Genomic DNA, 26,661 nt, shown 5'->3' on the forward strand with positions numbered 1-26,661 from the left:
CTCCAAGGTGCCTGTTTCCCATGTCTTAGCATGCTGCAGATGAGAACAAATAGTTGCTATTTACAAACACAGAATCCGAATCAGGAAAGTTGATATTGTTTGTACAGGAAGTCATCACTTATTGTTTTAAAAATGTTCTTCATTTCCGTAATTGGAGTGATACTGAATATGAACTGGATTTAAAAAAAAAAGCCCAAAGACCAGACCACAATAAGCCCAGTAAGTCCTTTGGTTCAGTGATGTATGTATGCTCCAGCAGAAAATTTTCTGGTATAGAGAAAAACAAGTCACAAGGCAATGAGAAGGACACTGCAAGTCCCACAGGCCCCAGGATGACTTGAAGCATTTCTGAAGTCCTGCTTTTAGGGGTCAAGGAGAGGCAGGCTGGTGACTTGGCTTGGAGGAGCTAGTCCTGACACCACCCCTCTTTCAGCTGGAGAGGTCACTACTGAGTTGCAGAGGGGAGTGAGTGCACAGAGTGTGTCCACAACTCTTGACCCCACACAGCTCAGGAATTGAGACATTAGGCAAGGGAAATTAATTCTCTTAAGAGTCTTCATCTTTGCCTCAAGAAAACTGATGGCCTGACTTTCTCCACGAGCCATGGGAAAAATCTGAAATGAAGCAAAGCCTCTTTGCCAATTTCTCCACTGTCCCGGACCCAGAACTGCTCAGAGCTTTGTTTTGTAAAGGAAAATACAGCCTAACAGTAAAAAGGAAAGATTTGCAATGAACGCTCACTGCATACATTGCAGTGAGGCATGGGGAATTTTCTGCTTGAAAAGAGATAATGATGGAATAAAGACATTTAAGAAACACCAAATTATCAGCAGGCTGTTCCGAATCCTATGTAAATTTCCTTGGGGAGACTACTAAGGGCTTTTCTTTCTGTCTGCTTTGTCCCAGTATCTCCAAGGCACTTTTCAATTGCTGGAGCTCATTCACTGTCTTCAAAAATGGGTAGTACTCTTAATTCTCTACTCTCATAATTTCTTGCCTTTGAACAATTGCTCCCATGGTATGACAGAGAAAAAGCTTGTAAGTTCAATTACATTGATATACCAAAGTTAGATTTTTGCATGAATTTAAGCCAACTGTGATTCAAGTTGAAGCGTTGCTATTTTCTGTGATGAAGGCCACTTTCGGCAAGTAATATACAAGAGTAAAATCTTAATTATTCTGCAACAGAGAGCAGAATTCTTCTCAAAGTAAAACTATTTGGCTCTGAGGCACTAGCCCATTTACTAATCAATGCTCTCCATCTCCTTGTCTTTTTTCATAATCCTGTGATGTATGTCTTCTGGTCACTTACTTTTCCTTGCAGAATGAGACATGTTTTAAAATCAGACCTCTAGGCTGTGTTAGTTGTCTATTCTCTTTCTATACTTAACAGAGAATAAAAGAAGCTTCTGGTATGTACTGTTCATCACCCACTTTTCAAGAAATCTGGAGTACAAGCTTAGAATAAACTTCTTGCTTTGAGGGGATTTAAGCCAGGTGAGGCAAATCAGAGCTGTGTAATTAAAGATGCAGGTCCTGAGAGTATCTGTGTTCTCCAATGCCTAGAATGTTGAACATGCCCACTAGCTGTATGTATTTGGTTTGATGTGTGTCTTGGGCTCAGAAGTCCAAAATGAAGGGCTTTATCATTAGGAAATTGTTCAAACTGTAAACCTTTGAAATCCCAAAACATCTGGGATTCTGAGCTCAATTTCAAACACTAAAGTTCTATGCTGCAGATTCTGAGTGTTTTAGAACTTCCTGGGCACCTCCCTGGGAGGTCCTCCTGTTGACAGATAGCTGGATCCAGACCCAGAACTGACATGCATTTAAGATTTAGCTTGGATGGATTGACTCCTGTAAACCTAAAGATACTATTGTTGCAGGACATGGAGGGTATCCAAAGAGTTCTGCAAAAGGGTCTCCTAAATCAGAAGCATCAGAGTCAAAATTATTCAACGTGTAAAAAAAGTAAGACAAAGCACCCTGAGAGCTAACAGAAAGGGAGAATTTTCTTCTTTTTCCTTTTTCTTCTTATTTACAAATAACACACTGATAAAAGAAGGTCTCAGGCCTGGGAAACTCTTCCTCTCCATGCCTTCTTTTGTCTTTGCTTTTGGCACAGTTTTAGCATATGAGCAGTATGGTTTTGGCTTGCACCGTCGGAGTCAATACTATGATAGCGCTTCTGCTATGAAGAGGAAACTCGTTGGAATTAAACTATGTTGCAGCTGTATCAAGTATGCGGACACATTTTTAGTTTCTAATGAGGTTCCTGTTACAAAACAGAGACCTCTAGGATTTGCTGACGTCAATGGCCTATAATTGCCGCTCTTTTGTCATTGCGTGTGCTTGGGCTCCGTATCACAGGACACCGTCGGGAGCAGAGCATGTGCCCACACTTTGGCAGCATCCAAAGCTCTGCAGTGACCCCTCCGTGGTCCTGCTCCCTCACCAAGGCTCACAGCTCCTACTGAAACAATAATCTTTCCAGGGTGAGCCACCACAATGGAGGGATACCTCTGAAAGAGCATTCCTAGTATTCATTTGCCTTTCAGGGATTGCTTGCTGAACACAGTAATAGCTGTGTTGTGTATTTCCTGGATAATATGACTATTTTTCCTGAAGATTTTTAACTGTGTTTTATTTGTGTCATGATCCTATGTTGACGATAGCATAGTGTAACTAATCTCAAAGTAAAACAAACCAATTTTGCCTAAAAATTTTTGTACAATTGTTAGAAATCCTTGTGCCTGAGTGTGCTCTAGATATAAATTAATTATCATAGAAGTCTAGGTAAAAGAAAGAAAAACAAAAAAGAAGGGGAATACTTTATCAGGTTTTCTTTCCAGGTTTAGACATACTTTGTATTTGAAGAGTGTTATTTTACAGGTTTACAAGAGGCAAAAGAGGAACAACCTTTCTTCTAGAATAAGACATACAAAATGGGATTGTTTTTCTTTAAGGAAATTAGGCATATGAGCCGGTTCAACAGACACATTTCCTAGGGCATGATTCACCTCATGGTAAAGCAGATATCTAAAACAGGTCAGATGAGTCCCATTGCAAAATTCCCCTTTTCTCACCAGGGACAAGACTAGTGGTTTGGCTCCTAGCTCAGTGAGAAATGTCTGTATTGTAGATGCGCAAGCGAGGCTGGAATGACTCTCGGTGTGCAAGATTCTTTTGGAATTACTTCTGAACAGCCCCAATAATTTATCTGGGATAAATAAAGTTAAGGAGGTTTAATCCCTTCAGTGGAAAGGGAATGTGGTGGTTGGCCCATGAACTTCAATGAAGTCTGCATGTCTGTTCTTTACTAAAGACTGTGGTCCTTTTCACATGCATGAGGGAAAAGGGTGTTATGGGAATGTGATGAAAATATTTCACCTCTTTTAGCCTGAAAAGAATCTTAAGGATGAGCCAAGTGTAAGTAGGTGTTTTGGAAGAAGTTCAGAGGATAAGCTTTTAGAGATTTCAAGGAGCTTAGATTTTCCTGCAGAGACTTTTCTTCTTGCAAGTGTATGTGTAAGTCCTCTGACTTACATAGCTCAGATTATTAAAAACAAAACAAACCCAAGAACAGCAGCTGAAGCTTGTGGAAAGAAAAGCCCTTTCCACTGTTTCTGAATTTGGCATTTCAGTGTTGGCTAATTTAGTTGTTTGTGCAAGCCCCATAAATAGCCTAGACAGGTTACTGATACCAGACGTAATATTACTTGTGCTAAGTCTCTTATCACGTTTTTATCTGGCTGCCAACCAGCTTAGCAAAAAAGCTGCTATTTATGCTCTTTAACAATATACCAAATGACCTTCAAGGATTTTGTGATTTCATGAGCGCTCTTTGTGGTTTCATGTTGATTGTAACTGAGAGATATTGTAAGGAACACAGTCAACCCAGCACACAGTCATTCATTCTAGGCATAATTTAAAAATACACTAAACTGATTTTTTAGTAACCTTTAACATACGTAAGTATTCTGGCTATCCAGCTTTCACTTTTCTGACCTCACAGGCAGCTCTGAAGAAAAAAAAACCAACAAAATGAACTAACAACCCAAATCAATAATTCATAAAAACAAGGTCAACCCCTTAGATTTTCCATTCCAAATCCTAATGAAACCGAATGTGTAACCTGGATGTGGTCTTCAAAATAGGTCAGTCTGTGATGTTCCTTTCACATCTAGAGCTTTATGAACATAGAGTTGAGTGAAACTGGCTCAAAAGACTGCTGGTGGGAAATTAAGTCATGCCAGATGTGCTGCCAACCAGCTATGTGGGGAAGGTTCATTTACCTTCCCTCAGGAAGAAATTGAGAGGAAATGTAGTGGGAGCTAATGACAGTAGCTGCGGCTGTTATGGGAAGGAAAGAGGAAAAGAAAAGGCAAGGAGAGTTATTGCCTGGGGGACAGAAGAATTCCATATTGTTGGCAAACCCTGCCAAGGTGGCATAACCTGCCCTGGTGCTGCTGTGTGTTCAGCTTTGCCTGTTCCAGGCTGGTAAAGCCTGCACCAGATTCTGATCTTGAGGCACCGAGAGTATCCCATTAGGGCTTTTATGATGGAAGGAGACTGAAATCAAAGGGAACCAGGAAAAGCCTCCATGCTCATTATGAAAACAAAACTGTGCTAGGAAACATGATGCGTATTCCTTTTAATCAAAAGCAGGAAGACATTTGGAGCACTTGGGGCCATCGATTGCCCTCTGGCCCACGGCGGAAGTCCCCGGTGATGTCAATGGGAGCTCTGCACGCGAATAGCGGGGGCATGGCGACGCCTCGGCGCACACCGCAGGGAGGGCACCAGGAGATGCTGTCACCAAGCCTTGGAACCCACCAAGGGCAACCAGAGTGTTTCAGCTGCTTTTACAGCTCTTTGTTGGCTTCTTCAGGTGTGGACGTGCATTTCCACTGGAGAAGAAGAAAGAAAACCTGGTGTTTTATGCTGGTTTCCTGGCCCTGCAGGAATCCTGCGAGGTCTGAGCTGCACAACCCCCACTGCCTTGATACTGGCATCAGTCAGTGGTGACATTGTCTGCAGACAGCACCGGCAGTCCCCAGAACAGCTCTTCCTCACACTTACAATGATCTGGAGATTATGGTACAGGAAACCACTTTGCAAAGCTTGCTGCTTTTGGGCAGAAGCTCTTAATTTTGTGACAAAGACAAATGAGTCTTCGGGGAGTAGTAAATGGGTTTGTCTGGTGATGTTAAGGGGCAGGTGACCTCTTCTGTGGCTGCAGTCCCTGAAACAAAAAAGGTTCTTTTCCCTGTGCTACAAACAGGTTCATTCTTGGTCTTTCCTTGAATCGTCCTGCAGAGGAAGCGTCAGCCTAGCAAGTCCTCAGGGCATGTTTTATTACATATGCATCCTCTATTACTCATAAGTTCCTTTCACTATCTCATTGGATGTTTAATACCTACTATTAAATAATACTTTGTGGGTTTAATTTCAGAAAGTTTGTATAACAGTTTCATTAAACCACTTTAGCTAAATTTTTTCTGTATCCTGGAGTACATTTGAGATCCTCTGCCTTAGGAATCTCACTGGTATAAATTAGAGCAGAATCCATTTCTCTTCCTGTTTGATGTCTCAAACAAAAATATTATTGCATATAGTAAGAAATGAGGATCCTAAGGGCAGAACAGTTTGATGACCCTGGGAAGTGCATATCACACTTTTGAAAGACAAGCAAAAGTAACTTACTTGAAGAACAACTTGAGTGAACATAGGTCAACACGCAGAAGTTCAGGGCAAGAACGCTTAAATCAAGTGTTGCAGTTTGAGGTTTTATAAGGGATTGGTTCTTGCTAACTTTACTAATTTCTTATCCAAGAAAGATTTCCATTGTTATTTCTAGGATTTTTGACTGAGTGAAAATAATAGGATTTGCCTGAAAAAACATTAGAGCTGTAGATAAGCACAGAATTAAGATCTTAATGTTCTGCTTTTTTTAGGAGGTAAAAACCAAACCTTATGTGAATTTGGAGGTAGTCTATCTGCAATGTGAGTCAAACTGAAACTTCAGATCTGAACACCTGCAAAGAAGATTTGGAGCCAGAGCCCGTAGCTTAAGCCCCTCTTTGTTAAGTGGCCCAAACAATAGCAGCAGCAATGTTCCCTGTTCCCAGCGCAAGCTATTTATGACAATGCCCTTTGTTAAAGGGATTGTTCAAGGGACGGTAAATTACTCTGCCAAGCTTTAGCTTTGACTCAAGAGGAATTAATGTTTTCCTGGCATTTTCATTTACCTTGTCACATATAAAAGAGACACATAGGTATTGTGATAGTGGGAAGGAGGAGAAGAATTAACTCTCTCCAGTCCGTATTCTCGGAGGTGAAAAAATGGCTGGATAATCACGGTAGATTCTTTCTCCTGATGCAGTCAGTGTGAATTTTTCCTATCAATTTCCTTGCAGACAGCAGGAAGATGTGCTTTACAGGGGGTTCCTTATAAGTGAATTTCAGCTCACTTCCCATATATTTACTTTTCCTGGTGATAAAAAGATACAAATGCCATGAAATAAGAAGCAGATATCTCAGTAGTAGAGGTGTTGCTGTAATGGAAAAAATGGACTTCAACTGTCCTGAAATTTAAAGAAGATTTCAAAATACTGACACTGTTATTGAATGATACATATACCTTCAAATACTTAATAATAGTTTGATGAACATGTTTAGACAAAAGTAAACAGAAGATTGATTTCAGAACTTTGTTTAGCTTTCATTACAGACAGGGCTAGTCTGTTTTTTAAGTCTGTATGCAGTGTTACAATTCCCATGCACTGCCTTAAAATTTCACATATTAACCTTTATTTTTTCTTCTTTTGCAGATACAAACAATCCATTTGTAGAGATGCACAGTGATATACCTAAAATAATAAACATGGCTGTAGGAAGAGAAATGATCATTCCATGCAGAGTCACAGATCCAAACGTTGCTGTTACTTTAAAAAAGGTACCTCTATCCAAGCATGCTCTGAAAGTGTTACTGTGGATGATGGTTTTGTTTGTTTACAGCTATTGTAATGCTTTTGGAATATTTTAAAAATTTAATATTTCTTATGCAATGTTTCTGGGTGTCAATGTGTTCAGAAATATTTCAACCCTGGAGGCTTCATTTTCAATCACACAGAAAGACTTCCTCAAATCTCCTAAAAAGGGTGGAAATTTTATGAAGAAACTTAAACTTTTCATATTACTTTATTGAATCCTCACTGGCAAAGGTTTCTTAAGCCCGGGAAGGAATTTCTTGTTAGGAGAAGAGATTTCCTCCCACCTCTTCCCCTACCCTTCCTCCCTTTTCCTCTTCTGTCCTCTGGAACAGGCGGTGAGTCCCTGGGGACTTGCTGTGGCTGTACAAGGATCTTTGCAAGCCTTTGCCCTACCTCACTCCCACCAGAAACTTTGCTGCTTCCTTTTACATGTGACTACACTTAGACAAGGGATGGCTTTTCTTTGCAGGGAAACTTTGCAGAGAAACTGCAACATTTGATGTGGTAGGGCTAGTTTAAGGAGAAAGAAAAAAAAAAGATATTTCCATGTTTTAGGAAAACATTTGTCTCCTAGGTGCCTTAAGAGTTCCATGGACAGCTAATGGAACCATATGAATGCACTAAAGTACCTGGTATCAAGACTGAGAATGGGGCATTTTTTCAAAATTACCTTTTTTTTTTCTGAAAAATTAGTTGGAAGTGGCAAAGAAGTTTTATTTCTAAATAACGGGAGTTATGTACATAGTGGCAATGAAAGTTCATCACTGTTAAAAGGAAAGGAGGTTTGTCTCTTTCTAGAATAATGTGCAATTGCCAAACAATACCACCGTAAGGTGCTTATCTAGTGCAACATAAGTCTTTGATTGTTCTTTGACTGCAGAGCTTTACACTAGCCATAAATTTCATCGATGCTTTCAAGTGCTTGGTAATATAGATACTGATTTTGCTGCTTGGTTTTCACCTGTTAAATCCCATGAAAGAGAACAAAATGCAAAGAAAAGAAAGTGATCTGACCCAGGACATTAAATTATGTGTGTAGGTACACACACACACACAGTTCTCTTGCAAGAAGATGCACAAGGTTGTGTGGCAATAGAATCAAAAACAAGTGAGACTTAGCATACTGTAGAAGGGTGTTGTAAAGTGGGAATTTATTTGGGCACTGTAGTGTTGCATCTGAAATCTCAGCATTAGATTTCTAGCTGAGAAAATTCTTGTCAGGTTTCTCTAATGAAACAATATAAAAAAAAATTCTCCTTATTTGTAGAAGATTGAAATGTAGCTGCTCTTTTTTTTTGGTATCAACTTCCCTTTAGCTTGGGCTTGTAGTGTAAAGCACAGCTCTACACCACCAAACCAGATGTAATACTCTCAGAAGGAGAAAGAGGAGGTAGAGCCAAGCCTTGAAAGAAAGGGTTGATTGCTTACATGTTTTGCATTCCAGGAAAAATAAATGTGTTCCCTAATTAATCCTAGAATTTCCTGAAGCATGTAAGCTACAATGCATTACATCATATCTTACTTTATTTATCTTCTATGACACCCTTATATGAAGATTCCAGCACGGTTTTACTCACAGGGCAATTAAGAGATGTGTTAAATGCATTCCACAGCTGCAAGCATACTACTGCTGGAGAAATGGCAAGAGCTATTTTGTGTTTTCCATCAGTGATAAAGGAAGAATTTGGTGTCCTCATAAAGCAGTCCTCTGGAACTGGAAAGAAAATACCAGCTTTAGTGTCATTAGGTTCTGCGTTCTATATTGCCAGGAAGTAAAAATACAAAATATTTTTAATAATCTCTCTCTTATGGAAGGAATCCCTACAGTTGCATGAGCACTGCCTCCAGCATTTGTTTCTTTGCAGTGCTGCTTCTTAGTTTTAGTGGACCAATGTGGGAAAGGTTTACTATCCATCTTCAAAACTACAAACTATATTTTTACCCAAACTTCATCTTTATCTCAGTCAACCTTTTCAGATACTGTGTTGCTTTCATTTTCAGACAACATCTGTGCAGGTTGTATTTTATAGCATTGCAATCACAAACAACATAGGAGAGGGGTCTTCAAAAATCAAGAAGATAATAAAACATGGTCTGGGAAATGGGTAGGAAGCTTTTAATTCCAATTCAAATTCAGCCTTCAGATCCCGATATAACCTTTATCTGCAGGAGCTGATGGCCTTTTCCTTATCATGTGAAGAATTGTGAAAAGAATTAATAGTTTTGATCTAATGCTTAATAGTTAGATATTCAGAGCCTCTGAAACCATAATTCCTATCAACATGATTCTGGCAGCCTCATTCAGGATCCATAAAATAAGATAAACCTTATTGCAAGTAAGCTGTGCACATCTCTTACCTCTTCATTTGTTCTTATCTTGATAAATGGAGAAAATATCACCTTTTGATACAATTATTTAATCCATCTGTTTACCGAGAATCCTTTTGGATTCTCCATCATAAAAACAATGACATTCATAGGAATAGAAGTAAATAAGCTTCAGTACAAGGAATAAGAAGTGGAAAAAAACCCAAGGGATGTTGTGAATCACATACGCAGACAATCTGAATTCTTAATAATGCCACCTCATTCCTTCCAAATTGGTGGAAGGGGAAACATGAAAGAAAAACCAAACATTCAAGAAGCTACTGTACATTTTAATTAAACTTTTAGTTGTCTCTTTCCAGTACAATCTGCCTTTGGAGATGTGGGGAACCACAGCTTGACTATAACTCTTGACCATATGTACATACACAGTATGTGGCTATACTGTGTTAATGCCACCAGGTACCAAAAATATTCAGTAAAGATTGAGCAAAGAAGGAGGCACAGCCTATACCAAAAATAGTTGCATTTGAAACAAAGTACAAAGAAGGTAAAAGGCCAAGAATGCACTGGGAGCCACAGTGATAGGGTTCACACAGATTAGTATGTAGACAATAAATTCCATGTTTACTGCAGCCGTCACAACAAGCTGATTCTTTGAATGCCTCTGACTCACTGTTGGTTCCCATCTGAAAGCTATTATTGTGGCTGAATTTATCTTCTGCTGCTTCAGTGGAAGTTTCACTGTTTCTTCATAGGTTTTCTACTTCTCTCTGTGATGACCAAATGGCCAAGGTTTTTGACAAGGCCTTGAACTACACTGGGCGTGCTCTGCATAGGGGCAGGACCCGATAACCTCTGGAGGTCCCTTCCAACATAAATTATTGTGTTATTCTTGGATCCTCTTTCTTGTACCATCCACACAGTGATCAGGATGGTGATGACGATACCATGCTTCTAGTTGGTGGTCTGAAAGATGGTTTAGGGCAGAGCAGAACAGCTATGGTTTTCTGAAGGCAGGAAACAGGTAATTTGGGCCAGTGGGGCTGGCAGGGAGCAGCATGGAGAATAGCTGGGTGAGAAGCTGAAGCAGGCAGGGAGAGAGGGCAGAGCTGTGAAGGGCTGTAGGCTGAGCACCCAGCCTCCGTCCATCTTTGCATCAGAGATAAAGTCCTGGTATTTCCACCCTCCAAAAGGGACTTGTTGCAACATCTTGGGTTTTAGCCGTTCAACAGATTTGGTTCAGAGACCAGCTATGTCACAGTGGTCTTTTGCTAGTCAGAGACCTCAGTTTTCTGAAGTTTTCATTCATGTAACTTAGTGTTGTGTTATGCTTTCACAGTTGACTGGGTGTAACTTTTTAGTCTCAGAGATGCAAAAAAATGATACAAAAAAGATGTAGCTCTAGTGGCTTTGAGGAGTGTCAGATGAGTAAACTGTACAGGCAAAGGTTTGCCTCCAGGATAAGTAAGCCTAGTGGACATCCAGACAACTCACAAAATTACAAGAGGCAAAATAGGACTCTTCTGTGTGTTTTGGTTGCTTTTGTATTCCTGGAGTAAGGCTAATACAAAGTCAGTAATACATCAATTAAGTAATGAATGCGCAGTGAATGCATTCAATGGGATGAAATACCAGACTAGGAAGGCTCTCACCCTCTGCCTTCACTTTCTTCATGTAAACCTGTACAGAAATATGTTCAGAAATAGTTTGATTTTCACCAAAGCGGGAAGAGGATAAATCGAATTGAAGCTCATGAAAACATAACTATGAACTAGTTACACCAAGATTGAAAATATGTTTTGTTTAGAACAGGAATGGCAACAGAGCTTGTAGGGACCAAGATATTGTTGAATGGCAGCCAGCAGGCTGTAATATAATGGGCTTTACTTGTGTGTGTGCTACACGCACTTCCCTGCGATTTGCATGCTTATTATAGCATCTTATCAGCTGTTGTAAAGATAAGGAATTCTACCACGTCATTTTGTGCTCTGTATTTGTTGCTCATTTGATTCATCGTGAACTTGGTTGTTTTGGAGGAAGTGGCATGAGATGAGTGAGTGTGATCTCAAGGGTGTCTTTCTGCACAGGCTGAGCGGGCAGCATCGAGGGTGCTCTGGTGTAGGGAGAAGCTGTACCCCACGGGAAGGAGACAGACTTCATTCTGCTTCCCCCGACCTCTGACAGCCACCCATGCTGGCTTTGCTTGTAGGAAGGAAAGGGCTGTCCAGCACATAAGTCCTCTGCTCAAATATAGGGGAAGAAAGAGATGAAGGGACACAGTAAGACTGGTGCACAGTGGGAAGTGATGGGCTGCAAGGTGCTTAGTTGATCCAGGGATATTTCCTTACGAGCATAATTCATTTAAACTCTCCTCTGTGCCATCTTTAAAAATATCTTATTTTTACTATTAAAACAGGTGTTATCAAAGTAGAGTCATAACCAGGCTTTGTACTCATGGCTGATCTTTGTGCTATCCAAATGGTGGCATTTATTCCATCAAAAAGTTATAACAAAATAGCATGATCTGAAAATGAGAGGTTTTGTCTGAGATCCAATGTCTATGTTAGGCTTTATTTCTTCAGGTTTTTCTTGGTACCTTATTAAAATAGGGCTTAATGTACCAAGGATCATGCTGTAAAAGATAACTGGTACTGCTGACAAAGTGAACATTTGATCCCACATGGCAATAATTTTTTGTTTGTTTTTTAAGCCTTTTAGGAAAAAAAAAAATGACATGCATGGATTGAATCCTGGCAGGAATTTCTTAAAACCACAAAATGACAGCAAATTAAGCCCATTTGTCATCTCCATTGAAAAGTGTGTATTTGTTTCTCTGTGTTGAAACCAGGATACTTAATTGCAAAGGTTCCTGGAGATGAGCATTTTAGCTGCCAACCAGGAGCCAACAGAATAGCAGCCCAACTGCTGAAACTAATGGTAGTGTCAATCTATTGTGTCATAAATTACATCCTGTTATAAATAATGAAATCCTGGAAACAAATGCAACACTGGCATTCTTCACCCAGGTTTTTCCTCTATTTTGTGATGAAAATGTGACTTGAAAAACCCACATTATTAAATGTCATCCTTTTCACATTGATTGGCATTTTTTGGGTGCTTTTTCCCCATCCCTTTTTTACTAGACTACTTTGATTAGAGAGTAGACATGAGGATGAGCTGTTTTTCTGATGTGTGTTTGGCACTTCCAGATTCCACGAGAAACCCTAATCCCTGATGGCAAGACAATAATCTGGGACAGCATGCAAGGCTTCAGAATACCTAAGGCAACTTACAAATTCATCGGGCTCCTGAGCTGTGAGACAACTGTCGCTGGGCACACGTACAGCACCAAGTACTTAACGCACAGAGAAAGTAGGTGGCATTCTCCACCCCCTGCCTCCCAGAAAGCACCCTGCCCTGCTGGCATCACTAATTGTTCTCCCTCTTTGCCACGTGCAGCCAACACCATTTTTGATGTTCAGTTGAGCACCCCACGTCTTGTCAAGCTGCTGAAGGGAGACAGCCTAGCAATTAACTGCACTGTCACTGCAGCCTGGAACACCAGAGTGCAGATGACATGGACTTACCCTGGAGAGGTGAGTACTGTGGCTGGAAGGGAGAAACCAGAGGTTTCCCACAGATCATGCTGCATCTAGCATCCCAGGAGGAATTCTGCTTTGGAATGCTTGCCATTGTTTGCATTCCATCATTTTGACCCTTGCTGACATATCTCTTAAGGTTTCTTTTTTTCCCTTCTGATGCTTAATTTCATAAGTAAACATGTTTACACAATGTGCTCTGGTTATATTGCATAATCACAAGCAAACACTAGAATTGTTTCATCTCTGGGAACTTCTTTTCGACCTGATGGAAGAAGAGAAATTTATCACCCCATCCCAGGCAGGGGCTCTCTCCTGTGACAAAAAAGTTTTCAGTGAGGCTGTCTTCTCAACACGTTCATTCCAAAGACTGGCAGACAGTCAGGCACCCGGTTTGAGCATGTCTGGAAAAGGTATTTTGATTTAGCTAGCCAAAATCTCATTTGTTAAGTGTCACACGAACAATCGTCTTGTTTTGACAGCTACAGGAATGATCTTGAATGTGCTTCTCCACCCCCCACACTGGGAGCATCCTCATAAATATTTGTCACTTAGAGAATAACTGCCAGGGAGTCCGTGTAAAACTGATAAGAAATTTGACATTAGTTTAAGGTTTACAACTCCCATTCCTTTCATGTCAGTTTGATTTATGCTGGTGATTCAAGTCAAGATCATTTATTATGTCACTCATTGTATCTAATCACAGGCTGAAATTATGATTGCATTATATAGGGAAGATTAATGCAATTGTTTATTGCTTACTGTAGCCATTTTCCCTGGCATTTTTTCACCTCAGAAATAAACAACTTAGCAACAAGAAATGCTTCAAATATATTATATTGCTCGTTGCTGCCCTACCAAGCCCTATCTGGGCACCACACTTGTGAAATTGTGCTTTGTTTTTATTTAGATGGTAACTGAAGGGTGCTCAGTGTTTATAAGACATCAACAATGTCCTGGGTTAAATAAACTTTGAGGCCAAATGCTGAGGGGGAGTTGCAGGAAATAACTCCTCAGAGCCACATTATCTTCAGTTCCACCCTGCTATTCCCTTGCCAAATCTAGTCCCTTTTCCGTCTATAGCATTTCCAGAATTCTCCCCTCCTTGTGTAAATGTCCTCTTTCTTCTTCCCTATGGCACTGAATCCAGGCACCAAACTATGTGCTGCTCTTCATATCATGGCTTCAGGGATTTTTAGGAGCAGTGCTGGACAACGGCGATGGGGACCTGGGCATGTTGATATGACAGGCTACACAAAAGGGAGGATCTTCCTCCCTTTGTAAAAGTACTAATTTGGATGCCATGATACCTTGGATGAACATAGGGATGAATTGCCCTATAAGGTTGCTTATATTTTTTATTGTTGACCCTCCGGAAATGTTACGCATCTTTTGCTTATCTGTGCTCTACAAAGACATCTGGGATTTTTTTGTTAAGTTATGCTGGCAGTACAGGAAAATAAAAATCTCAGGAAATGCTCATGAAAATTGGTTTGATCGAGCTCTTTCTTGTTCATTTCTTTGGCTCTTATAGACAAGGAGGAGAGGTTCTGTAACACAGCGCATTGACCAGAAGAATTCAGAGGCCAACATCTTTTACAGCATCCTCGTAGTGGACAGAGTGCGGGACATCGATAAAGGCCAGTACACCTGCCATGTGAAGAGTGGGCCATCCATCAAGGCTGTCAACACAACAGTCATTGTTTATGGTAAGAAGTGGTGCACATTTGTGGAATATTCAGTGCTCCTGTACCAAGGTCAGCTGTGTGATGGCTTTACGTTGTGACACAAGGTGAAAGCCATCGCAGGCAGAAAAAGGGAAACGAGGGAGGGAGGCACTCCAGGAGGGTAAACCTGTGCCATTTCTTCCATGGCTGTTTTTTACTGTTGGCAATAGACATGTTGATGTTCAATTTCATCACTTTTGTCTGCTAAATATTGTGATGGAGCTGTCCTCAGTCAGTTCTAGCAGATACAATCAGGCAAATTCGAGTTTGGGGGGAAAAAGAAGGTACAAGCATAATTTAAATAGAAGAATCTCTCTTCTGCTTCTATGGTACTTATGCATTTCTATGAAAAAATAAACAAGAAATAAATACTGTAATTCTACATGGAGTTCTGGAATAAGGCACTGGGAACATAGGATGAATCACTCACTGTATCTTAAACAGATAAACCGCATCTTTCAGAAACAGAGGTTTAGATTAAAATTTAGGTCAGGGAAGTTGGAGATCAAAATTAGAGTCAGAGAAGCTGGGACTGTTGAAGTCAGCCTGCATTCACATAAGCAGCCCCATCTATAGGATACGCATATTAGAAAGAGACTGTATGAATAAAGGTTTGCAGAATCAGGGCTGTATCTTTATAACTTAACTTGTGTAATTAAACTACTTATTTGTCTTGTGCATATTATTTTCAATGTATGTGGTAAGTGTGATTAAATGTTGAACTTGTTTAATGGATGTCTATCATCCTTATGCAGTTCATAATGTGAGTAAATATTGCACCCCAGGTACCATCAAAAGGACACTCAAGAATTTTTTATACTTTGAATATTTTATTTTGTACAAGTTGGCAGGGGAGAAAGAGATATTTTCCAATGTATTGTATGAATTTTATGTTTTATTGCCTCTTGGAAAAGCCATCAACTTGGCAGAGAGTTGGAGATGGGGGCAGAGCAAATGGATAAGAAAAAATTCCAGCAGGTTGTTATTATTCCAGTGAAGTGACAAAGATTTGTTGGTTTGATGAAACAGCTGTTCACCAACAATACAGAAAGTTTCTGCCTTTTCCTTTGCTATTTCTCTGAAGGTCCCTTAAATCCTCTCTGGAAAAATATTTTCTTTTGGAACATTCGTTGATCCTTGACCTGTAAGAGTGGAAAGGTCATCTGAGCAGCCTCCCACATACTACAGGCCACTTTATATCTTGTGCCTCTTTTTTCTGGCTGGACGCAATGTGAATTTGGCTAGAGTGTATCTTCTCCAAGCAGATTCATGCCCTGGAACTGCCTCTCAGTTTCTTGTTTGCTTATGGTATTCCTTTATATTTTATAGATCTCAAGGAGATTAGACTCTATTCTTGCTGATAATATGTGGGGGCATCAAAATTACTAAAGATAATTTTTATTTGGAGTCACATTTTCTTTAATAGAGCTACTCATTTTGCAGGGTGAAAATCAGTAATAGAAAGCACTTTTTTATTTTGTTTAAGATAAAATGTTCATTAATTTGAAGCGTCGAAGAAAAACTGCGCTGGAGGCTGTGGCTGGAAGAAAATCCTATCGTTTGTCAATGAAAGTGAAGGCATTTCCCTCTCCAGAGGTTATATGGTAGGACAACAGTTACTTCCATGTATTCATCCTGGACCTCCTTTTATGATAGAGTTGGGGAGGATTTTTTTTGGAGTTTCAGAGCTGCCTGGGGTTATGAGAACATTACTTCCATTTCACAAGTGCAAGAAAGGAGATACAGAAAGTTTAAAGATGAGATCCTCAAATATGTTGGATATGTCTCCTCTTGAAATCAATGGATGCTCCATAGCTAAATATCTCTACCGGCTTTGACTGAAGTGTTGCATCCAGCTTTACTCAGACCTAGATATGAAACCTGAACTTGCTTTTCAGACAGTAAGAGAAAGAAAAGAAGGCTTTCATTAAAAGAAATTGTTGACTTGAGTCATCCAGACATGCACTATTGCAAAAAGTGGAAGTTGATATTATTATGCAGTGATCTGCAGGTTGTAGACCTACTGCAGCACAGCATTCACTGGATCATGCATTTTGTCTCGTGTAAATTGTGTTAAGAATTTTTTGGAACAGTTTTTATTTTTATTAATCCAGTCCACTTTCATGCGCAACAATGTTATCTATTCATGACCTCAAGGATTTTTTTTGTTTAAATAATTTAAAACACCAGTAGCTCTGGCTCAATTAATTGCACTTTAACAAAGGGTCTATGACAAGACTGATTAAGAACACAAACTATACATATATGAATAGTGGGAGTTCATGTTACAGCCAGGAATTAATTTTGCTCCAAAAGTGTTGTCTTGTTTTATAAAACCTTTACACTTATGGTTTCATGTGGAAAACTGAGGGGTGAGTGTGACACTGATGCCAGCCATTTATACATAATTTTCTGGTTTTCCAGTGTTTGGGTTTATTGACTACACGTATAGATTCAAAGCTTCTGAATGAAAAAATCTCCAAACATTGTAACAAATTTTAATATTTTTTTTTAATTTAAAATTGAGGTTGGTCAAACATTGGAATAAATAGTCCAGAGTGGTAGTGGAGTCTCCATTCTTGGAGATACACAAAACCATACTGAAAATGGTCTTGAGCAATCTTCTGATATTGCTTTGTACAGGACATTAGACTAAATGACTTCCAAAGGCTTTTTCAGCTGCAGCTATTTTGTGGTTCTGTAAAATACACATACAGTGAAATGCCCAAATCCTTAAGTCCTTTGACCAAATTTTAGTGCTCGTTTAATAACAGTAAGAGTTTTTTCTAAAAACTTACTAAAATCTGTGAATCATTTAGATCAAATCCATCATTATAATGAATATGTGTTGCACCCTTCTACTAACATCATGTTAACCTTCTTGCAGCTTGTTAAAATGCACTTTACACTGTAGTTTAGACTTCGAAGAAAAATATTTTGCTTCAGGAATCTGTGTGTGAGCAACAGTTAGTACTTTCTACATTGATTTTCTGTTATCTTTAAAAACATTCACTTGATAGCAGGATATCTGATTCTTAAGTGCTTATCTAATCTACTTACTCTTCCTCTTCCTAAAATCACAGCTGTGCTTGGAGTACTGTAATACTTTGTCCCAGGATGTATTCTGAGGTCATAGAGAAATGGCCAGTGCAAGATGATGCAACCTTTATTTCTGTGACCCACGCTTAGCCAAAATGGTTGTTTTTTAGACTAAATGGCAGTCACAGCCATGAACAACTGGGATCTTCAGAGACAGAGTTGGAATTTTCAGCAACTCTCAAATACCATAGAGCCCCAAGAGTCAGATTCTTATAAATTTTAATATATAGAATAGTATTCTCTAAAGTGGTTTACAAATATCAGCAATCTTATTTGAAAGGAAAGGACAAGCCTGTGGTAAACAGAATCTCAGACTGGAAATCCAATCCCTTCCCAAAAGATTGAGGGATATGATGTAACATGGGTGGTTTAAGCACAAATAATTTTCAGAATTTTGATTTCTGGAATTCCATGAAACAGGTTAAAAGATGGGCTACCTGCTGCTGAGAAATGTGCCCGGTATGTGGTTAAAGACTATTCCTTAGTCATCAAGGATGTTGCTGAGGAGGATGCTGGAAACTACACCATAGTACTGAGCATTCCACAGTGGAACTTGTCAAAGAATCTTACAGTCACTCTTACTGTAAATGGTAAGTTTGCAACATGTTCCCATGCTTCTCCTGAACATGTAAGTGCTCTGTTTTCTCTGAGCTGGATTGTCACCAATCTTGCGCACATCAGGGCATTGTGGGCTTTTTTTACTGACTTCATGGACCCAAACTCAAGCCTCAAATGCAAGGTGAAGGACCCATCTTTGAACCAGAAGATGGACGCTGCTTTTCATTAGAAGTGTTTCTGTCCTCTGCAGCCACATATTTGCTCCTGATGACTTAAATGTGTTACTAACCACTTGTCTGACTTAGAACTGCTGTTTTCCTTTGTTCTCCTGGGGATTTTTCTTGTTACTCACACTGCAAGAATGTAGTATTTTTATAATCATGCAATACATTGGAATTAAGCTGGTTTTAATAGCTTTCCAATTTTTGCCCTTTCCAGTGAAACCGCAGATATATGAAAAGGCCGTGTCATCATTCCCTGATCCCAATCTGCATTTACTAGGCAGCAAACAAGTGCTGACATGCACTGTGTATGGTATTCCTCCACCTAAAATTACATGGATGTGGTATCCCTGTAAACAAAACCATTCTAAAACAAGGTAGGACAATGTCTTTACTTTTATTTAGTATGTCTTCTTTTACCATTACACTTAAATATTTTTTTGCAAAAGTAAAGCTTGCTGTAAACATTGCTTAGTTAAAAAAATTGTCTGTTTTTTATCAATATATTTTTCAGTGAACATGTAGTCACAATGCAACTTTTCCTCCATCATTATTTGAAAATGGAGGGCAGAGTGGTTATTTGGTATTGCTATTTGGGTTTATTTACAGTTCACTATTCATGCATGCAATATCAGTCCAGAAGTGATAATTGCTTCTGCATTTCCATGAGAGAAGACAGTGTCTTGCAAAGTTCACACACTTTCACATGGAGTTTTCCTCCATGCTTTTCTCCACACACAGTGACTCCTATGTGTAGTTTCTTTTGAAATCAACAGAAAACATCGTAGAAACTTCTTCCATTATGAAGGTCAGATCTGTCCTGTGATATGTTTATTCACAGCTTCAGTTCAGCAAGCTAAATGTGCCCACCATTCTCCAGATGATATTTTAAAAGGGTAAAGAATAAATGGCACCATGCAAGCTTACTTGACGCTGATGTGGTGCTCAACTAATCCTCTTTTTACATTTTAGGTTTTTTTTGAACTCTGTTTCTTATGATTAGGAGCTTTTGTTGACTCACTTATCCACAGCTCTTCCTGCATCATGAAATCTGACACAAACTGAATGATTAACACTCAACCTCCACAACAGCATTATCATTAAGTTGCTATTGGAGGGTTCAAACAGGCAAGGTACTTGGATCACAGCTCAGTGAAGATATTTAAAAACCTGACAAGTTTAACACACAACATTCTCTCAGTTTCAGTTGAAGAATAATCACATTCCACAGGATTTCACTTTTTTAACACTTTCACAGAACTGGAATTTAGCACCAGGTAAATATTTAAGTACATGCTTAACTGCAAGAGTACAAGACATATCCTTTAAGTAATCAGGGCATCTCAGTACTGAGGGTCTCAATACTAAACATCTCAAACTAAGGATACTTGTAAGTGCTTTGATATCAGTGAGAGAGTGGTTAGCACTTCCTAGAAGCAGAAGTTATTTTTCTCCCTCGCTATGCCCTTGGGATTATGCTAATGGCAGTCTTTCTGTGCCCTTCCCACCAAGAGGTGGCACTAGCAATCTCTCCTCTTGCTGGAATAGGTATTACCTGAAATCCTCCATTTCAAGGACAGGTGAGAGCTGCATTTCCTCTGTCTGGTATGTTTCCATACAGGGACAAGTTGCAAAACTTATTTTTGCTAATAGATTTAAGAGAAGAGAAATCACAACATCTTTTAACTAGAGAAACCTCGAGAAAAACATATATGAAAATTTTCCGTCTTTTAGTTTCTTTCAAGAGTTTATACAGTTATGAATAGTCTGGATTGAAATCCAGTGCAGGACTGAAGAAACAGTGGGTTCTTCGTTGGGAGTCGAGGTGGTGCTCATCTGTTGTCAGATATTTCCTTCTGTTAGCAAGCAGGTCTGCACTCCAGCACAGGACAGCAAGTCTTCAGAAATAGGAATTGACATTTGCATGCAGGTGTTCAGTAATGTGCTGAACTGTAGACTCCATTAAATTTTAATTAGGAGTGTGTTTGAGCAGGTGATCAAAGGAGAAACGTAACAATTTGAATGAGCTATTGGCTCTGTTACAATGTTGTTTCCAGACTGGCTTCCAAATTGCCTTCATAATTGTTCTGTGATGATTCCCTTTAACCCTCTCCCCTTCCTTCTCCTTTAAGTACTCATTGAAGAAGTATCCTGGAGAACACCATTTTTAAGGCTTTGCCTAAAAGGAGTGGGATGATTCCCTCTGAGTAATATAAGAATTAACTATTGCAGAAAGACAGAAATACCTGAGTAATTACATTTTGTCTCCTGCTCCAGGAAGGGAGCAGAGTGGAGTACCTCAGCAGCTGGCACACCTTGCTCGGGCTGATGCCTGTTCAGGTGTTCTCCCTGAAGAACTGGAAAGGCCTTTAATTCCACCTGTTTCATTATACTTCCCTCTTTGTGTGATGGGAGGTTTGCCTAAACAGGAGATTAAATGTGTGTGTACCTTGTGCAGGAAATGAGAAACGTATCTTGTTCTGCCATTATAGCACTTTTTTATATTTATCTGCCCAATGTCCGGTTTCCAAAACTAAAATGTTGCTTTATTTGTGGTCAGGCAGTGCTTGTTTCTGTACACAGATGTACCAGGTACTTTAAGCAATGTACCCCCACAGGTTACCCTTCAGTGTAACCTGTTAGTTCATAGGTGTTTGCATGAGGAGAGGAGGGTTAAGGGGAGGAGTATTACAGTTGGGGCAATAATTTTTAGCATTGTAGGAGGTTGAAGTTGTGAGGTAGTAGAGATTCTCAGGAAATTCCCAAGTCCCATGTCATGGGACAGAGTGTGCACTCTGCGCAGAAAGATGCTGTTGCTGCAAAGACTTTGCAGGGCACTGCTGGCTCCAAGATCTGTTTGCTCCAATATTTCTTTATAAGTATGTTTAACTTGGCATCATGAGCACTGTCACTGCTAGTTGGGGACTGACTGCCTAAGTTAGATGCTTTTATTTTTGAAGGACTGTTGCCCACGGCCTCCTTTAATAACAGCTATTAGGTTGTTTGGATACTTCTTTCACTTTATTTTCCAAGCAGTATTTCAGTTACAAAAATCTAAAAATACCTCAATGAATTCCATTGCTTTTAGATGCAGATATAGTTTAATTCTTTCTGATTGATGCAATCAATTTGCATAACTCTTCTTTCTGCTTCACTTGGGCCAGTAACAGGAGGATGGCCAAATTAAATAATTTCCATAGTTTCCTTGTAGTAAATAACAATAAAAAACTGGTAACATTGCTCAACAAATGTGGATTTTTGAAATGTGGAAAGACCAACATCATTAAAAATTCCCTGTTCTTTCTTTTCTGTTACAATTACTTTGCTTAATCTAACTCTTGCCATTAATCAACCTTTTTAGCTAGCTAGCTAACTAGATAAGTAGGTCCGAAGATTCTCTTCTGATATTCAGCCAAACAAGGAAACGTAGAAGAGTAAGGAAATCTGTCTTGGGCAAAAAAGCAATATTCTGGGGGTTTTAAGCTTATGTAGAGCTATTAAATTTAGAGATGGCAGCCAAAAGATAGTAGAAGACACGATGCAAATTAAAATGAAAATTAATTTAAAAAAATTAATCTGTCTTAAATGACTGAGAAACTGCTTTTCCAGGGCTATCTCATTGCAGCATATGGTGCTGCTCTGTAGCACATTCCCAGGCTGGGCAGCCCCCAAGGTGTTCAGTGGATATAGAAGAACACAGCCCTGTGGGACACTTGTCCTGAAGTGCCCAGCAGTCTCCTTAGCCTCTTTTCTACCCCTCTGGAGCCACCCTATCCATCCTGAATTTGCCTCAGGCTGGGTTGTCAGCAGAGGTATATGGGGGCAGACAGCAGCAGAGCTTGCTGAGGGTCTCCAGAGCCAGGCAGGCTAGGATCCACCCAAAACAGATCAGTTCTGAGGCTGCAGAACAAGCGTCTGCATGCCAGGAACGTGCTTGATGTTAATGGTTCTTGACCTGAATCTCTTCAGTAGATTTTGTTTATCTTAAACTGACCTGGCAGAAATTGCCAAGAAAGGCATGTGGGATACTGCTATTGCTCACTGGAAGCACTGGCTTGCTCAGCAGCTGTGCAGTGTTGTTTGGGGCCAGTTTCTCGCTCTGGACATTTCTACGTGGACAGTTCAAGAGAGACCTCCAGCCTCTGCCCAAGGTTTGACTGATTGGCCCTTCAGAAATGGCAGACAGTTGCAACACTGAAATTTTACCATGGGTGTTTAAACTCTCCCATCACCTTGCTACGTCCCTCCTCTTGAGCTATCAGTTTTGTTTAGCCTCAGACTGAATGTTACATTATTATTTTACAACCCTGCCATCCCATCAATCTGTGGTTTTTTGGCTTTTGGTTTTTGTTTTGTTTATTTTTTCCTGTGTGTGTGTTTGCTTGAGAGAAATGTAACAGTATTATGGAGTTGCTTACAAAAGCAAAGTAGATGGGGAAACTGGTACATGATTCTCTGCTCTCCTGACTACAGTGTCAAGACGTGAACTCTGCTTGGTGGTAAAACCACCTGATGGTGGGATTGGAGATGGAGGGCTGAGTATGAAGTACTCAGATGAAGCATCTGGGAGGAAAAAAGCTTGAGGTGCTCCTCAAAACTTCTGCAGAGATACAGAAAGACTGAGACTATCATACTGACAGTGCATGGCCAGACTCCCAGCAGCTTCAGTGAAAGAGGAGGCAGGCCATGTGTGCATAGCAGTCTAATTGCATTTCTGCATTCTTTGTGTCAGGGTATTAATAAGGGATTGAAAGGCAGAATCATTAGGATGTGCTTGGATAGATGATCTGGGCAAACCAGATTTGGGACGTCAGTGAGGTATGTAAAATGAGCAAGTAAAGAACAAATGTTAATTGTACCTAATTAGGAATGTACTGAACCACCCAAATTTAATTGTTGGATGCTTGCAAACATTGATGCCCATTAGTTTGCCCACAGTGACTTGTTTTGTTCCCTGTGCCACCTTCTGTTTTCAGGAAGGGAAAGGCTGAGTCTTTGGAGCTGGTATAAGTAGGTCAGATGCCATTAACAAACAGGTAGTTCTAAAATGCATTTGTTTAATTTGGCATGTGGCTGAATCCTCAGCTCTACCTTCACACTAGCTGAGGATCTGGTGGCCTTTGTGCCTTCCACCCTGCTCTACAAGAAAACAATCTTACAGCAATCTAGTAATGCAAAGGTACTTAGGGGTACACCAAAAATTCTACTGGCTATTCCCTTATTTTGGTGGAGTTGGGGAAATAGAGTAAATAAAAGTCAAACCCTGTGGTTTTTTACATAACTTTAAAAAAATGCAGAGAAACTGTCACAAGTGTACATTGCAGCAGCATGGACTTCCGGGGAACCTGAAGCCAAAGGAAAAAGAGGAGTGAAACAGCATCTGATCTGCTTCAGCCTGAATAAGGAATATGCTCAAGCATCTCATTCTGCACTTTCACTGGGAGCCAAAAGCCAATGCTTGCTTGTGAATACATTATTTCCTCTGAGTAGAGCTAAGTCTTTGTTTTCAGTGACTATTATGGAATTTATAATATTTTTTAATATTTTTTTTGCAAGATGCCATTTTAATCAGATCTAGCACATCCATATGTTTACATAAGCTTGACAAATACAAGAACATATTGACAAATGCATGCTTTATACTGAGTACAGTTTGCCCCAGTCTGTCCACAGAGTTACACGTTGACGAATTTATTCTGCAAGTATAAATTACTTCATTATGGATCTTCGTTGAATCAGAACCTTAAGCTTTCAAGTTTCAATATTGCTAGTTTCCAAATCACTTCAAATGAAATTTTTAAAAAATTAAATCAAGAAGCATTGTATTATTTATTTTGTCACTGATCAATCTTCAAACATAAGAGCTACAGCAGGATCCAGATGGTCAGGGATACTCTGCTTAGTACCACGCTTTTATTCTCACTTGCCTATGTTGGGTTGCTTTTTTTTTTTCAATTGCTCTTCCTTTTATTTTTTCCTAGTTTCTTTTTTTTTACTTTTGCTGCCTTCACAGGGTGGTCTCTTGGCTTTACTATGTGCAGTCTGACACCCAGCCTTAAGGAAAAACACTTCAGGGTCACGTAGGTGGTGGGATGTTTCTGCTTGATCTTTTGCTCCGTGTGGCCCAGCCCATAGGAAGCAAAGTGTGTGACAGGCTGTTCGTGGGGACTGCACGACGTGAGCGAGGCCCCGCACGCTGGCAGCCTCCGAGCCAGTGGGGAGTCCCAGCCCGTGGCCAGCAGCCTGCTCCTGCACTAGCAGGGGCTCTTGGCCAAAGGAAGGCACCAGGTCAAGCTCTGTGTGTGCTTAGGAGTGATTATGAATGGAGTGCTATTACTGGATCGAGTACACCTTTTACAAAAATATACAAACTCTAGTTAGCATCCTCTTTCCTTTTATGTGTAAGCCTTTCAAAAAGCCTTTGCAGAAGGCTTTGAACAGGCATGTGAGGTAGGATCGTGCTCAGAAAAAAATATTCGGTTAAAAAATAGAAAGCAGAGGTTAAGAGGGAACAACCAGTTCTTGCAGCCTAGGGAGGTGATCAGTGAAGTTTTTCAGGAGCCGGTGCTGGGGTCCGTACTTGTCAACACGTTCAGAAATAACCTGGAAAAGGTGGCAAGGAGGTGACAGTGTTTGCTGACGATGACAAGTTGTTCAGATTTGTAAGGATGAGGGGCTGATTGCAATGAAATGCAGAACTCTATGAATCCGGGTATCTGAGTGAAAAAGTGGCAGGTGAAATTCGCTGAAGATAAATGTGCATGATATACATAGGGAAAAAAAAAATCTTGCTTTCGTATGTAAAATACATGTTAAAAAGCTGTTGGCGGATCATTACTACTACAAAGAGGGATCTGAGTGCTGTGATAGATGGGTTTGTGAAAGTGAACACCACCATGAGCAGCTCAAAAAGAAAATCAAGTGTTAGGAATCACCAGGAAAGAAACAAAGACCACAGTACAGAACACCATGATAACTCCACAAATCCATAAATTATCCATGTCTTTTATGCTATGAGCATTTCTGATCCTTTCATTTCAAAGGATGCAGCCAAACAGGGAGGTACACCAGGAATAGCATCAAAAAGGATCAAAGGAATTTCAGAGGATGAAAGGAATGTGTGAAGGATGAGTGAGGAGGGAGATCAAGACTCTTGCAGACTGAAAAAGAAGTGTCTTGGGAGCTACAGGATAGAGACTTACAGACTTGTGAAAGACACACGTCTGAGGGTCAGTTGTGTATACCTTTTCCAATTCATGAGGTAGGGGCCGTTAGATGAAGACAGGAGGAACAGAATTTGGAACTGGAAAAGGATTTAGCTCCTCATGTAGTGGATAGCATAGCTGTGAATCTCCTTGCCAGAAGACTTTGGGATTTGAAAACTTTCTACAGTCTTGGAAGAGAAGTATAGAAACAGTCTATATTGCGGGAAGTTCCTGAGCTGATAATAATTGGTGACTGGGGGAGTATTAGAAGGAAATATCTGAAGTTAGTCCTGCTCTTACTCATCCCCAACCATCTGCATATGGTCATTGTTGGGACAGGATATGGGGTAGATGGATCCTTGGTCTTACATCCATGCCTGTCAGTATTTTCTCTTCCTGTTTTCCCTCTAATCAACTCCCCTCTCTCCTAAAAAATGTTTCCCTCCATTCTTTCTCATCCTTTCCTTGTTTTCTGCCTGAGCTTCAGTCCCCCACTCCAGTCAGACAAGAGTTGCTCCCAGACCCCTACTTGAAGAGAAGTTGAAAACAAATCATTGTGAAAAACACAACCTCAGTGGGTCAACAGCTCCTCTGTCTCCTTTGCTAATCACTGGAAAATGGAAAAGTGAGAGTTGTGCTTCCAGCATGTCAGCAAGAGGGGCAGTGTGTAAATGGACTACTGAAGAGTTACTCCTTTCTAGAATCAAGAGGATCCAGATAGGACAGAAAAGGAAAAAAAGGGAATTTTGGCATTCTGAGAAGGAAGGAGTTGTGGATACATGGATCTCGGAAAATTATAGACGTAAAGTTATGTGTAGAAGTTGAGCGAGCTATTAAAAGTGAGTTGTGCAAGGAAAATAATTTACTCTAGAAGGGTCTGAACAATATCTTGGACTTTATTTATAGGGAACATAAATTGGAAATAAAAA

At 40.0% G+C, this 26,661-nt stretch overlaps 1 protein-coding gene across 1 annotated transcript in view; it reads left to right on the top strand.

Annotated features, from left to right (window-relative positions):
* The window catches only part of FLT1 (fms related tyrosine kinase 1), a 106,884-nt gene that overhangs the window by 18,295 nt on the left and 61,928 nt on the right, over positions 1–26,661 (top strand). Inside the window, 7 exon segments of the mRNA XM_030954195.1 lie at positions 6,834–6,958; positions 12,533–12,695; positions 12,783–12,919; positions 14,457–14,631; positions 16,136–16,253; positions 18,169–18,338; positions 18,745–18,904. Of these exon segments, the coding sequence (XP_030810055.1) occupies positions 6,834–6,958; positions 12,533–12,695; positions 12,783–12,919; positions 14,457–14,631; positions 16,136–16,253; positions 18,169–18,338; positions 18,745–18,904 (1,048 nt within the window).

Source organism: Camarhynchus parvulus, chromosome 1, assembly GCF_901933205.1.
Source record: "Camarhynchus parvulus chromosome 1, STF_HiC, whole genome shotgun sequence".
In the NCBI taxonomy this organism is placed as follows: Eukaryota; Metazoa; Chordata; class Aves; order Passeriformes; family Thraupidae; genus Camarhynchus; species Camarhynchus parvulus.